General features: G+C 37.8%; 1 protein-coding gene across 1 annotated transcript; it reads right to left on the reverse strand.

Moving 5' to 3' along the window:
• Positions 1–922: 922 nt before the first annotated feature.
• SMIM28 (small integral membrane protein 28) lies at positions 923–5,622 on the reverse strand (the record flags this gene model as incomplete). The annotated part of the gene is made up of 2 exons (XM_082633691.1): positions 923–1,829; positions 5,512–5,622. 2 exons carry the CDS (start codon positions 5,620–5,622, stop codon positions 1,449–1,451), a joined length of 492 nt encoding a protein of 163 aa, XP_082489817.1. The 3' UTR covers positions 923–1,448.
• Between the last annotated feature and the right edge of the window lie 10,874 nt (positions 5,623–16,496).

Raw genomic sequence — 16,496 nt, forward strand, 5'->3', positions numbered from 1 at the left:
TTGTTCAGTACAATTTTCCTGAAAGAAATATTATTGATTTTTTTCACTCAAATAGATTATATTTTGCTTCAGCCCTCAAAGAAATTACTTTATTTCTATCAGATTATGTTTGAAAATTAACGCATCCTACTTTATTTTTCTAAAACTGTACCACGTTGCATATCTAGCATAAAAATGTTCATGTCAAAAAAGCTTTAAAGTGGTATACATGACCCACCTCTACCTCCCCATTTGAAAATCATGGAGGGAGATTTGTATCCCATTCCAAACTCAGAGCTATGTCCATCCTGTTGTGAGCCCTGACCCCCAGTCAGGAGCGGGGACTGAAATTCCACATTTGCAATTCCTTGGGAGACCAGCTGGCACCGTGGAAGCTGCTCTGGCCCGGGAGGGAGAGGCCAGGCTTCTGGTCCCAGCTCTGCCTCTTAGGTGGTACTTAACACTGGACAAGTTACTTAACCTCTCTGAACTCTAGTTTTGACATCGGCAAAGCAAGAGTTTGAACTATGCGATGTATAAGATTCCGGTTAGAGCTTATCTGTGTTTCTCTTTACCATGTGATCCAAGATTTCGACTTTTCCCTCCCAATGTTAAACTGATTTCTATTCTTGTTCCTGCTGCTTGGTGAAGGCACACACTGTCACTGTGTCCCCCAAGATAATGTGTCAGAGCAGCTACCCTTTGTTCTGCCACAGCACAGTCAGACAACCCACAGTATTCTAGTGTGAGACATTTACATGTAACTAAGCCAAATCCTCTCATTCTAGGAAGCAAATCAGAAAGTAAGCAAGAGCAACACTACAAAGGAGAGGATTTTGGAGAGCTTTATTTTTTTTTTTAACTAAAATGTTTGCAACTGTCCTTTATTATTAATATTGAAACATTTCACCATTATTTACTGCTACAGCTCTAGAGGTGTTTCTCTCACCTTCTAGAACTCTCCTTGCATCTTCACACAGAAGTGAAATGATGAGGCCCTGAAAAACTTGTGTAGGAAGAAAAGTTTTATTTTGGTGGCAAAAGCAGTTATCTTTGGCTTATCAACATTTTTCTGTTTTTCTTTTCAGAGCTATTTCCTATGTTCACTAGTAATTCTTTTTCTTCCTCCTTTTCCTTCCTATGTTCACTAGTAGTTCTTTTTCTTCCTCCTTTTCCTTCCTATGTTCACTAGTAATTCTTTTTCTTTGCATAGAACTTTCTTGTTTTTCTCAGGGCCGATATATGTTATAAAAGAGCCCGGTCATCTTTAGAACAACCTGGGGAGATTTTTTTCCCTAAGGAACTTGAAAATGCGTTAACAAGATTGACATTTGTCAAGCTCCCCCCATCCCCATTCATCCAGGTGTCGGCCAGTGAATTGCAGCTTCTTAGGTCCAGAGGCCCTTGTTCCCCTGCTCAGGTGGGCTCAGTGAAGGGTGGAGAGCTGTTTTAATGGTTACAAGAGCAGTTTATAGTGGCACATCCAGTCCAGGTGAACCCACTTTATACTGAAGGCCCGCATCCAGAGCCTCTCCTCCAGGGGCGTTCCTGGTGGCCTCTTCATAGGAGGGGGGTGAACACGAGAGAAGGGCTACCTCCCCGGGCAGTGGGGAGTAAGGGGAGGTCTGCTCGCTGCTCCAGGGTAAGCCCGGCGGGAAGTCGGTCACCTCTCCTGCAGGCGGGTGCTCTGGAAGGTCGAGGCTGGAAACCTGCCCCTGGGGCCGAGAGGCCTGGCAGTGGCGATACAGGAAAAGCAGCAGAAAGGCCAGGAAGAGCAGGACGGTGGCTGGAAGAAGGATGCACAGGAAGGGCTCCACATCTTCTCTGGTGGAACTTATCTTCTGGGTGCCCTGGAGTTAGGGAACGGAATTGAGTTAGACGATGGGGAAAGAAGACCCCTGCATTTCTAAGGCTGATCTTTGTCTTCGTCTTGTATTCTCCTTATCATTTACTGACTCTAAAAACCACTCTAATCATTCATTTATGCCAATGAGCTTGGGCCTGCATGAAGTAAAGTGTACTTCCGAGATAAAATATGACTTCAGAATGTCAGAAGTACACAAGGGTACCCTACAGTATTTCCACTGAAGTAAAAATGTTAGGATAAGTTTTAGTTGGCAGGTCCATCACTCATTCTTTGAATGAGAACTTTTACTATTTATGTACTTATTTTGTTTAGAATTAGACCAATAATGTTTTATTGCCACAGAAGGATTATATGGAACTGACTTCTTTAATGCTAGAGTAAAATCTGACATTATGTGCTCATGTCTCATGTAATCAACATTTGAAATCCAATTGGATAGCTGATGCTTATGATGATTGAGAGTTTGAAATGTCCTCTATGTTTTTGCAATATTTGTAAGATAAATGTGGAAATTTGAAATTCTCTCAAGAAAAAGAATTGCAGATAAATTTATTTATTTATTTATTTTTGGCTGTGTTGGGTCTTTGTTACTGTGCATGGCTCTTCTCTGGTTGTGATGAGTGGGGGGCTACTCTTCGTTGCGGTGCACGGGCTTCTCATTGCGGTGGCTTCTCGTGTTGTGGAGCATGGGCTGTAGGTGTGTGGGCTTCAGTAGTTGTGGCACACAGGCTCAGTAGTTGTGGCTCACGGGCTCTAGAGCACAGCCTCAGTAGTTGTGGCACACGGGCTGAGTTGCTCCGCGGCATGTGGGATCTTCCCAGGCCAGGGCTCGAACCCGTGCCCCCTGCATTGGCAGGTGGATTCTTAACCACTGCGCCACCACCACCACCACCACCACCAGGGAAGCCCAAGAATTGCAGATTCATTCTTAAGCAACCTAAAAGGTATTGATTTCATTGTATCAGCTCACAAGAATAATGATGGTTCTTGATGGAGTAAATAATAGGCATGAAATGATACTCCAACAACAAGGTAGAAAAGCTGTATGGAAAATTAAGTCCTGTTCCAAATTGCATAGACATTGCTTTACACAAAGCTACTAAGAAATAATGAAGTATTAAAAAGCTTCTCTGTTCATTCACAACACATGTGAATATTAGTATACACTACTACAGAGGAAAAGAAAACAGTGTAAAGCCTTATAATTGTGTTTAAAGAAACAACATATTAAGATCTTTGTCTACTGATTTAAAATAAATCTTATAGTAATAAAACTATGAAAGCTGAGGTTTTTGCCTTGATTTTGGTGGAAAGAACAAATGTTTTGCTGGTCTTGACCTCTTAAGAGACTGACTTATCTAGTGTTGTTCGTATAATCTTTTTTAATTCCTAAAGAATTTACAACTGTATTGTTACTCTGACTCAAAATTAGATGGTTTATTTAATGTTTACGTTGCTAAATATTTTGTTTTCTCTAAGATATGAGTTAAGATATTTTAACTTAAAGTGCATACAATTAAAGGTTTTCTTGGGAAGCAGAACATCGTCTTTGGACTTTGACAGCTGTGGTCTTGAATTCCAATATGACCTTCTGATACCTGCGTGACCATGAACCACTCACTTGCCCCCTCTGTGTCTACTTTTTCTTCTCTATGAAATGAGAATAAGAACATCTTTTTTGGAGGGCTGGCATGAGAATGTAATGAATCAATGAACTATGAATTCTTTCTGTTTTCTCACACATAATCTAGTTTATCAGAACTATTAACTTAAAATCTGTTGTGCTGTAACAAGGACTTTGAGTATAAAAGCTATAAGAACTCAAATTTACTACAGTTATTAAAAAATCAAGTTGGACTGAAAAAGCAATTTAAATATGTTTATTTTCTTCCACTAGATGAATCATTTAAAGTGTTAAAGCTATTATCTCTTAATACTTAATCACTCTTCAACCTTGATAAACAAGAGCCATTTTGCATAACTGATTTTTCCTTCATTCTCCTTCAGTAACGTGGATGATAATAGTTTCTAAACAGTTGTAGGCATCAAGTTTTAAATACTCTATTAAACCCCCTAACTTCAGTATGCATAGAATATGAAGATACTTAATATTCTATTTAAAGGTTTTTCCGTAATAGACCCTCTTGCTTACCATCATGCTATTAATGTTATTAGTTGCAAAAATGTGTGAAAAGAGAGATGCTACAGTCCCCTTCTGTAATTGGTACGTCCATTGGTTATTTTGTCCAAATATTGAGTGGCACTGAAAGACTTCTCTAATACCGCAGATTAGGACAATTTCTTAAGATAAAAGAACTCTTCTTTCTTCCTAGTTAAGAGATCACAGAGCTATGAACAAATTTATGATGGTATCCTTAATTTGTTTATTTAATGATTCATGGTATATTGGTTCAAATTGTTGTGGATTTTGTTAATGCAGAAAGGATGTCTTTTTCTTTAACATCTTTCTTGGAGTATAATTGCTTTACAATGGTGTGTTAGTTTCTGCTTTATAACAAAGTGAATCAGCGATACATCAGGATACATAGTTTCTGCTTTATAACAGTGAATCAGCTACACATATACATATATCCCCATATCTCTTCCCTCTTGCGTCTCCCTCCCTCCCACCCTCTCAATCCCACCCCTCTAGGTGGTCACAAAGCACCAAGCTGATCTCCCTGTGCTATGCGGCTGCTTCCCACTCGCTATCGGTTTTACATTTGGTAGTGTATATATGTATATGTCACTCTCTCACTTTGTCCCAGCTTACCCTTCCAGGATGTCTTTTTTTAGTCAAATATTCTAATTGTTTCACTACCCTCAACGTGGTTTTTTAACTTTTAATATTTCTCAAAGACTTTGCTGTTCAGGGAATACTTTAAAGAAATAACCAATAGAAAGTGTAACTGCTGCAGGATATATCATATATATGTGTATAATTTATTTCTGTTAAAAGTGGTTTTAGAGAATTTAAATACCAATCTCACCACTCGATTACAAATACAAATCTCACTCGATTTTCCAGAAAACAAGAAAATAGGTTTGTTTCCCCCTCTCTGGTGGGACAGTAGTATCACTCATTTCCCTGCTGTTCGTAAAATTAATTCCGAGTTTTTAGGTTTCTACAAATATTTTTCCTTAATGACGCCTCAGATTGAGACTTCTTTGGGGATTTCCCAGGTAAAGCAAAACAGCTGCTGCATTTCTTAGAGGCAAAGCGTCCTTAACCCTCTGCTGCCCTCCCTGAAGTAAGATCCTTCGCTTCTGCTAACTCTTAGAGACAGCTGGAGAGCCAAAGGGAGTCTCTGTCTCTCTCTGTCTCTCTCTCTCTTTTTTTTTAATGTAGACTGAGCAAAGAACAAAGTTGTCACACCAAGGCATAAACATTTGTTGACTTCTAGCTTCAGTGTTCTTTGATATATTTGATATATCAAGCATTCTTAGAATATATTTGTGACAAGTTTTACTTGAGTTTATCATTGTCAAAAGATATCAACTTTCAAGGTAGTTCCTTAGACCAAGCCAGTCAGTGAATTCATATTTTTGTCACACCTGTAATACAAAATGTTGCCACTAAGTTTTCCTAAAAATGTAGGCATTGTTGGTTTTAAAGCTAACAAAGATACTTTGGGGAAGAAAAGGCATAAGTCATAGGTACAAACCTGCTGATGGGTTTCCGGAAGAGGTAGGCTCGGTTCACTGGTTAACCACTCGTACGTCCCCCTGCCAGCGTGGCCAAACTTCTTCCAGCTGCTGCCCGTCAGTTCCCGCATGTTTTCACCCGACTGATGTGCCAGTCACCCTTCCCCCTCGCTGCCCAGATTTCAACAATACTGCGGCTTCTTGGCCTGCATCCAGCTGGGATGAATTTGGCTGATGGCTGTTGGTAAATTTGTTCTGAGTGTCAACAGGGAACAGAAACCAACCAGAGAGACCTCTCAGGACTATATTTAAATTCAGTGCCTCTGGGTTTGCTTTTGTGGCCTTCATCACTGTAAGCATTGGCCTCAGATATCGGATATGGAATCGATTTCAGACAGAGGAGTTCTTCGCATTCGTGTTATTATAGTGTCGCGAATGGTCTCAGTGAATAAAGAGCTGTTTGTATTTAGATGTAAATAAGACCCTCTCCCTTCCCTTACCATATGCCTCTCCAGACATATAGCTGAGCAAGAACTACCCAAGCTGAATTTCCTTTAATTATTTCTGGATTCTGTGGTACAGAGAGAAGGAGTATTTGGTAGTGAAGCAAGACTCAATATCATTTTTGTGAATTACTTAGATGAAAGACACTAAATGATAAAACTGTACAGAAGCCAGAGAGACAACAGCTCTGACTGTTTGGATGGAATGTTTGCTGTTTTCATAGTGTTAGTTCTGATTACCTTGTGAACTTTATAAAATTATTTATATCAAGCAATGAGAAACTTTCAGTTTACACATTCACTGAGGTAACTTTGGGATGTTTAATTCTACTGGACATTTAAGACACAGCAGTTGGATCCTTTCTTTTAGTAGAGTAAACTTTAGCTTCAAATATTTACTCAAAATGTTACAGCTCCGAATTGCAACTACCCGTGTTTTTATCCAGGCATCCTTTTCATTCAAGTGATTGTTATGATGCTGAAATAATATTTAAGTGGGATTCTTTTCTCTTAATTAGGATTCTCAATCTTTGGCCCATGGTAGTCTATGGATAGGTTTTGGGGAGGGTGGTGAACTCTCTAAACTTTTAGGTACATTTCATTTTTGTGGGAGGATCCATAGTTTTCATTACCTTTTCCAAGACAGCTGCCCTCCCCAATACACTTTGGCACTTTGTCAAACTTACTTGTGATTAAAAAAACTTTCACTAAGTGTCCCAGTGCCTCAATCAGTATCCTAGTGTGGAACACCTTTGTTATTTCATCCTTTCTGTTCTTCATGTGGAATGAGTTGATTTTGTGCTTTCGGTTAACATGTTGCTTTGTTCCATGGATGTGTTCCTATTTTAAGTCAATCCTGTATTTCCACTTTAAAACATCAGGAGCACCTGGAGACCAGTGCACTATTTTGCTTTTATGCATGTCAGTGGTTTTGCCAATACTATGCCCTCAACTCCTTCTCCATCTTTTTTTTTTTTAAATAAATTTATTTATTTATCTTTGGCTGCATTGGGTCTTCATTGCTGCACACAGGCTTTCTCTAATTGTGGTGAGTGGGGGCTACTCTCTTGCGGTGCACGGGCTTCTCATTGTGGTGGCTTCTCTTGTTGCAGAGCACAGGCTCTAGGCACGTGAGCTTCAGTAGTTGTGGCACGTGGGCTCAGTAGTTATGGCTCGCGGGCTCTAGAGCACAGGCTCAGTAGTTGTGGCACATGGACTTAGCTGCTCTGCGGTATGTGGGATCTTCCTGGACCAGGGCTCGAACCCCTGTCTCTTGCATTGGCAGGCGGATTCTTAACCACTGCACCACCAGGGAAGCCCCTCCTTCTCCATCTTACCTACTTATTTACTTTCCTTTCTTGAGAAGCAAATAAGCAACTTGGAAATATGGATCAAAAGCATTAAATGTGAATCTGTAACGTTGACCCTCCTCCAGCATTGAATGAATCAGAAAAAAAATTACTGCTTTTATGGACACATTTTTGGGGGGACCAAGAAAAAGAAACATATTACATAAATAACATATGTAATACATCAGAAGGTGATAAATGCTGTGGAGAAGAAGCAGAGAAGTAGCAGAGTAAACGCTGAAAGGGGGAGGCATTTTTAAAGTGGGAAGTCAATTAGGATCTCACAGGGAAAGAGATATTTGTGTAAAAAGCTGAAGCATTCAAGGGACTGAGCCATGAAGATATCAGAAGGAAGAGCACTGCAGACAAAGGGAATAGCCAGTGCAAAGGCCCCGAGGCAGTCATGTGCCTGATAAGTTCTCAGAATGGCTAGTAGGTCAGGGGGGCTGGAGCAGTGAGCCAGGAAAAAAGTAGAAGATAGAAGACAAGGTCGGGGAGGATACATGGGTGGGAGGTGGTCGGGCAGCACAGAGTGCAGGATTTATAGAGCATTGTAGGAATTTGGCTTTTATTCTGAGTCAAATGGTGAAGCAGAGCAGTGACAAGATCTGACTTCCATTTTAAAAGAATCACTTGGTCCTCTGCGTTGGAGATAGTTACAGGGATTAAGGGCAAAAGTAAAGAGACCAGCTGGGGCTCTTTAAATCAGGGGAGAAATAAGGGACCAGACTAGCAGAAGTGGAGGTGGTGAGGTTCTAGATCTATTTTAGACTTAGAGTCAATAAGATTTCATGAACTAAAGGTGGTGTAAGATTGAAAAAAGATCAAGGAGGAAGGAGGATTCTGTTTTAGACTTGAGTAATAAGAAGGATGACCAGTGAAGGGGAAAGACTGGATGGGGCAGGTTGTTTTGTTTTTTAAGCAAGATGAGTAAAGATCAGGAGTTGAGTTTTGGGCATGGTAAGTTTGCAATGTGTGTGAGTTTGTGTATTTGACTTTGGAGTTTAGGAGTGAGAACTAGACCACACATAATAGCTGGAATCCATTGTCAGGGAGATGGTATTTAAAACTATGAGATGTAATGAGATCACCAAGAGAATGAGGGTCAGTAGGATGGGGGGACAGAGTGAGTGGCCAGTGAGGGAGAAGAGAAACCAAGAGCGTGTGGTGTCCTGGATCTAAGGGAAGAAAACATTTCTATGAGAAGGGAATGATTATCTATCTCAGAAGCCACTGTGTGATCAAGTAAGATGATGAATGAGATTTACTCTGGGATTTAACAAAATGGAGGGAAGGAGTGTCATTGGTTGTTTGGATAAGAGCAGTTTTGGTGGAGTGGTTGAGGAAAAGCCTGATTGGAATGGTTATGAGAGAGAAAAAGAAGAAGAATTGGATGTGGTGAATGTCAGCAACTCTTGAGTTATGTTGCTTGAAAGGGGATCAAAGAACTGATCCAGTAGTTGGACAGAGAAGTAAGATCAAGAGGGTTACACAGGAAAACAGAGCAAGTTAGTAGATTATAGAGAAAAGAACATACCAGTATATGTCAGCAATTCCACTTCTAGGAAGTTTTCCTAAAGAAAGAATTTGATGACTACTCAAAGATATATATACTGTTGAAAAATGTTTTAACAAATCTTAGATGTCTATAGAAACAAACAACTAGAAATTTTTAAAATTCTACAAAATGATAATTGGTTAATAAATTAAGGTAAACATATCTTATCACCCGAAACTAAATACCAGAAAGATGTAAACATGCTTACCATGCATTAAGAGAAACTTGTCAGAAAACTGCATGTTTATTATAAATTTCCATGTCTCTGCTTATAGAAAAAAGTCAGTGTTAACAATGGTAATTTTTCTAATTAGCGGGATTATGAGTTGTTTCTTATGGGACTAGGGTTCTTCTTTTTGCTGATCCACACTCTGTAATTTTTCATGAATGTGTTTTACAAGCAAGACAGAATAGTTTCAAGATCTGTCCATCTTTCGAGGCCCACATGAAAGCCACCCTATTGTAATATCCTGAAATTTCCTGCCCTCCACCTGAATTAGGAATGAATTACAATGTTCTCTGAATTCCCACAGTTATTCCAATATTATAACACTTATTTAAGTCAGCTTTGTATTTCAAAAATAAGTTAGGAAATTGTTAGTTGCCTCAGAAAGGGGCTCACTGAAGAGTTGTATAAAATAATGTTCTCTGGGGCCTCCCTGGTGGCGCAGTGGTTGAGAGTCCGCCTGCCGATGCAGGGGATACGGGTTCGTGCCCCGGTCTGGGAGGATCCCATATGCCGCGGAGCGGCTGGGCCCGCGCGTCCGGAGCCTGTGCTCCGCAACGGGAGAGGCCACAATGGTGAGAGGCCCGCGTACCGCAAAAAAAAAAAAAAAAAATGTTCTCTGGTGTGACTTCAATTTATTGGGATATGCTTAGCCTAGAGAGCCAATAGCCTGAACTTGCTATAACTGCTTACAGAAATGCTGTAGTATTTAACTCTAGAAAGATATACCTGTGTGGAGTTTAGCAATCAAAGTGGTTTTTTTAGGCCTCCATAGTAGATGATCTTTTTCTTTTCTTTTTTTCTCCACACTAAAATGCAGAACATTTCCTGTTATTTCAATAGGCTTTTAGCTAAGATTTTTCTGTTTAGGACTTTCATAGCTTGATGTTAATTATAAACGCTGATACAATTAGTCTGAAAGTTTGATTAGGTATTTCTGAAACTTCTCTAAGTATTTTAGAACTGAGGAGAGAAGAGTTTTTCCATGCTCTACTTAATTATTTTCCTTCTCCCTCTCTCTCTCTCTCTCTCTTTTGAAATTGACTTGTCTTCACCCATTTGATTGATCTATTTTTTCTTAATTCTCTTGAACTCAACATTATAAATTTTCCATTTTTATTTTCAGGAACTACCAAGACTTCTTGGTTTTTTCCTGGTTTGTGGAACTTAAGGGAGTTTGACTTTGTTGTGTTACACATTTCATCTTCTGGGTCAGTAATGGAGAAAAATTCCTTGAAAACTCAAGGTCAGGGAAGATTGAATTAAGCGAAAGATGCCTGTAAAATGGTAGGGTTTTGTTTTTTTTTTTACATGTAATTTCTAAGCTAGTAAATACATTTGAATTTTAGCCAACTGGTCACTGCAGTTTCTCAAGATGCTATTATAAGAATTAAATAAACATATTGGATTAGGATGACTGAAAAACGAATCAGCAGATGGCAGGCAGTACTGTGACGAATCACTGCCTACATCAGAGCCGGTGGAGGCCCAGGGGTTCACCTAAGGGTCAGCAGATCTGGCCTTGGTTTTTGTTCAACTTTGGCCCTGATAATCTGGAAGGAAAGACATAAACAGTTTGACTAAATCCACTAACAATATGGACTGAAAAAAGAAGCTACCCCAGAATGATTTTTTTAAACCAACAAGTATGACAACAAAAAAAGAAATTATTGATATGAAGTTTACTTTGGAAGAATATGAGCACTTACAGAAAGGGAGGTTTGAACAGAAGATTTTTAAAAAAGCTTTTTATGAGGGAATAATAAAACAGAATACGAAGATCTTCTGTGTTCAGTTTGATTAATTTTGACAGTTTTATTCACTCCTATAATCACCACCTAAAACAAGATATAAAACATTTCCATCACCCCAGAAATTCCCTCCTTCTGCAGTCAACTATTTTAAAATTTCTGTCTACAATGGAAGAGTATTTTTTAAAATCTCAATTCTTCAGAAAAATCAGGGAGCAGGATATGAAATATATAAGCTTACTGTGTTCTCTGGTTATGAAAGTGAGTATTTTCAAACATTTGGCCTTTGGTTTTCTATACTTGGAATCACGGAAAATCTAAGCACATTTAAAATAGAAAATGATCACAAATGGATGGAAATCAAATTGATTAATTTAAAACAGGAACTAGTAGGTAGATACATTTAGATTAAAATTTCTCATGTGATTTATGTATAGTTTTTTAATTCATATATATGACAGGGAGTGGGTTAGACAGGGTGGAAAAACCTCATTATTTATTTGATACTTAAATTGTCATATATTATCATATTATATATTACAATAACTCTTGTTATAAGAATTTTTCCTAATTTTGCAGACTAGTAAGTTAAGGCTTGAATTAAGCAATCTTGTGGAAAAATTTTTCAAGGTTTTCCAAGATGATACAATTCCAGGAGCTAGGTCTGGATATGTCTAATGCCTCACTGTCTGTGAAGCAAAGGAAGTTTCTATGACAAAGAAGGCCGTTCCTCTTTTAACAGGTGTAGCAGCTTTATATTTGGTGTACAATCCTAGAGATGGCAAATGTGGTATGACCATAAATAGGAGCCTCCTAGAAAAAATTGGAACTCCTATTCTTTCTTTAGCATCAGTTATTTTTTGATGCCTCCCTGTTTTGACACCTCCCTGATTTGCCTCTATAACCAGGCACAGTCAACTACCACCTCTTCTGGACGGCTTCTGTGCCATGTACATGCTTTCATTAGTTCACATGCTATATTTTGTGTTGAAATTGCGTGACTGTCTTTCTTCACTTCACTGGCAGAAGACAAAGAATTATCTTAAGTTATATCTCCTAAAGCTCCGTTGAGGCCTGACATCTCATAGGCACGTGAATGCTGGGGAAAGAATGAACTGCTGGTTTCTCATCTTCTGTGTGATCTGTATGACTCTGTGGAATGCGGTCAGGAAGAAGACCTCACCAGAGAGAGGCTCTTAGTGGATTGCATGCACCTGCAGTATGTGAGGGGACCCTGGGGGTTGTCCTGTCAGCTGCTGAAACTACGTTTAGCCTCTGGGCCAGTGCCTTCCTCTGTGGTCTCTGATTATTCAAACTCAACTGTTGCTGGAACTTAATCAGTGGGCCTACTCACTGTCCTTCCATTTACTTGAGCTTGTCAGAATCCCCCCAAAGATGTTGCTAATAAAATAAGTTTAGGGCTTCCCTGGTGGTGCAGTGGTTGAGAGTCCGCCTGCCGATGCAGGGGACGCGGGTTCGTGCCCCGGTCCGGGAAGATCCCACATGCCGCGGAGCGGCTGGGCCCGTGAGCCATGGCCGCTGAGCCTGCGCGTCCGGAGCCTGTGCTCCACAACGGGAGAGGCCACAACAGTGAGAGGCCCGCGTACCGCAAAAAATAAATAAATAAATAAATACATAAATAAATAATAATAAGTTTAAGCAATTGTCACTTAAAATATCCAGAAATGTTCTCAGGAGAATTTTAATCTGAACAAGGAATTTAGCAGGTAGTTTGGAATAGAACAAATAGGGTAACTGGCATATGTTATGTCGAGTACAGTTTATGAATAAGCAGGAGCTAATCTTAGACATAGAAAAGAACAATTAGAACATTCATAACTCTGATTTAAGTACGTATTTTGAAGTCCTTCTTTACATTAAACTCTTCTCATCACTTTAGAAATACTAGCATATGAAAATGCTTGATGGATTTGACTTCACGATTCAAAATCAAAGAGAAATGAATTCCAAATACATCTTGACTATGTGCAGCCCGATAATTGACACAAAATTTCTTCCTTCAACAAACATTTCAATGTTTTTGAAATAGTTATATTATTAAAGTCACAACGTATAGGTTCCTGATATTCTTTCCCCTATAGACATCAGTCAATAATTATGTGAGTTTGTCCAAATAAGAACAAAAACTAAACACCCCGTCCATGCCCCTGCAAACACACACACTTATGCTAACAGAATAAAATCTTTGTTGGATTTGTGATTACAGACAGAATTATGGAAATTCCATTCTATAAAAATTAGGTGGAGGGACCTTTTGGATTGTTGTCTAAAATGTTGTCCTGTTTATTCTAAATAATATTATATAGAAAGATTTAAGCAATTTGAGGATGTATTTTCTTTTGGCAATAAATTAATCAGGTGTCAAGCTAACCAGAAATGAGAAGCTTCTGTTTACGTAGGCCACAATTGCCTGCTCCAAGGCATTTACCTCTGCTTTTTTTCTTTTACTCTAGTTTATCACAATTAATTTTAATCTATCTGTCCTTTATAATCAAAACATAAGCACAAATAATGCATTGAGAGACTCATTCTCAATCAAAGTATAAACATAGGGAAATAATCAAAGCAGTAATTTTCACTAGAATCTCTTTAATATCAGAAATGGATGTAAATGACACTTAACCTGTTACCTTTGCATGGCCAGCATACTATTCCACTTAGAGTTCTAATAAGGAAACAGTTTCCCAGGAGAGCTTATACATGGCCCAATTACATTTCATTTCCTGATCATGCTCCCTCTTTTGAGATTTTAGCCAAGAGGAAAAATAAAAGTTTAAAGGATAACAAAGGATATAAAGGATTCAAAATCTGGGTAATCAGCTTTTGAATAACAGTTAAACTCATTCTCTTTTTGGAATTTTATGAGAAATTATAGGATCTGAAACAACATAAATGCCCATATACAGGAGAATGTTTGAATAAACTGTGATGTGTCCCTACAAAAGCACACTCTGCAGCTGTAAAAAAGAATAAAGAGCATCTCTATGGATGGAGGAATGAGAACGTGGCAATAGGGATAAGAGGGAGCAATACTTCTCTGATTATACCTTTTTGTATCTCTCCGGCTCTTAGAATCTTGGTACTGTGTCACATATTCAGAAATTTTTATTTTTCTCTAAGTTGACCGATTTTATGTTTTCAAATTTATTGTCCTCATTGATATTATTTTAAAATCACACCTGTATCTATGGTTAAGTTCTCTTTTTTCATCCCCAGTTTTATTTGTGCCTTGTAATTTTTTTCATCTTTGAACAAGACTATACAGATTTGTCAATTTTCTTAATCTTTTCTAAAGACAATATTGGGTTTCTTGATTCTATCTTTGTTTTCCATTTTATTAATTTCCACTCAAATGTTTTTTTTCTACTTTTAATTTATTTTGCTGCTCTGATTATTCTAAATTTCTTGATGAATGCTTAACCCTGGAAATTTTTAGTGTTTTTTTCTAATATGAGCATTTTAGGGCTATAAATAACCCTCTAAGTATTGAGTTAGCTACATCCACCAAGTTTTTATATGTATAACTTTCATTATTCTGAGTATTTATAGATTTCAAATATTTTTGTTTGACCTAAGACTTATTTAGATATGCATTTAATTCTTACCTGTCAGAGGATTTTTCATTTACACTTGTTTTTGATTTATAAATAAGCTTGATTGTTTTCAGAGAACATATTTGTATGAAACCAGTTCTTTAAAATTTTATAGCACAATAAAAATATGTGGTTGGTTTTTCTTAAGTGTTCCATGTGTGGTTGAAAACAATGACTGTTCTCCAAGTGTTGACTTTAAGCTTCTGAATATTTTAATCAGATCTTAATCATTTTTTTCAAATAATACAAAGAACTTGGATCACCTTGGCCCTACCCCCACCCCCAACTTGAATGATCTGATATTTTAGTTGGGTTTTTTTTAATTTATTAATTTTGGGGGGAGGGGGTGGATAGTTTTAGGCTTACAGAAAATACTGAGCGAAATGTATAGAGTTCCCATATTCCTTTTTACCCCACCCCCAATTAACCATTAACACCTTACGTTAGTGAGGTAGATTTGTTATAATCAATGAACCAATATTAATGCATTATTATTAGCTAAAGTTCATAGTTTAATATTAGGGTTCATTCTGTTGTACTACTGGTCTTGACAAATGTATAATAACATGTATTCATCATTATAGTATCATTCAAAATAATAGTTTCACTGCCGTAAAAACCCCCTACCATTCACCTATTTATTCCTTCCCTCCTCCCCACAAATCCTTGGCAACCACTGATCTTTTTACTGTTCATAGTTTTGTCTCTTCCAGAATGTCATACAGTTGGAATCATACAGTGTGCGGCCTTTTCAGATTGCCTTCTTTCACTTAGCAACATGCAGATAAGTTTCCTCCATGTCTTTTCATGGCTCCATAGCTCATTTCAATTCTGGGTGTTTTTTTGTTTGTTTGGTTTTTTGAGTCTGAAAATAAGACACTCTCGTTTTAGGTAATTCTTGTTTAGATTTACCTACATATTTACAAATTTCTTGGCTTACTGTCCTTGCATCAAATTTTCCTTTAGCAATCATTATTCATCTTCCTTTCATGAAGGAATAGAAGCACTCTTAAAAACATAAAATACATTTATTTTACTCTCATTGTTGAGATAGCTTTTCTGAACAAATATTTCCAGATTGACAGATATTTTTATCAGCATTTTGAAGATGATATGCTGCTGTCTTCAATATCTGTTGTTGAAGAGTTAGTTATAACTGTAATGTCTATACCCTTGTAACTAACTGATCTAGCTCTTCTACCTGGCTGCATTTAAAGAGTTTCTTTTTGTTTTGGGTCTTTAATATCATTATGAAATTAAAGGTGAAGATGACATTTTATTTAACTCATCATAAGTTGTGTTTTATACAGCTATGAGTCCTTGTCTTTCATTAGCTGTTGGAAAATTTCGAATTACTATCCTATTGCCTTTCATTCCCTTTGAGATTGTTACTAAATGTATTTGACCTTTTTATTCTGTCCTCAGTGTCTCTTAACTTCTCTTTTCATGTTGCATGTCTTCAAATCTGTGCTGTGTTTTGCATTTATCTACTGGTTAGTAATTCTCTCCTCCACCAAGTCTAATCAGCTGCGAAATACATTCATTCTTGAGTTTTACATTTTAACAAAAATTTTCATTTCCAGGTGCTTTAGGGTTTTTTCCCCTCAAAATTGGTTGACAAATTTTCATAGCCTTATTCCTAGAATCCTTTATTTTTTGGTAACCTATTATTTATTTCTTTAAATATTTCTTAAAACTTCATTTCTTTATCTCATCATTTAAATGTCTATGTCCTTTAAGGTTAAAGTCTGTTTATTTTTGCTTAATCTCTCTCAGGAGACTGAGAATGGATTTTTCCCTGTGTGTTTGGTAACTTTTAAAGTTCTGAGTTCATATTTGGTTGAACCTGATCTGTGGGAATCCTGAGATACTAAATTGAAGATGCTTTCCCTAGAGATGATTTGCATTTAGTACTGATGGGGCCAACACCACCCTGGGATAACACTTTAGCCACACTTAAGAATTCAGGATTAAAAGTGGGAGTTGCAGATTTAGCTTTTGTCC

The sequence above is a fragment of the Mesoplodon mirus genome (assembly GCF_964341445.2).
Source record: "Mesoplodon mirus genome assembly, chromosome: 10".
Taxonomy (NCBI): domain Eukaryota; kingdom Metazoa; phylum Chordata; class Mammalia; order Artiodactyla; family Ziphiidae; genus Mesoplodon; species Mesoplodon mirus.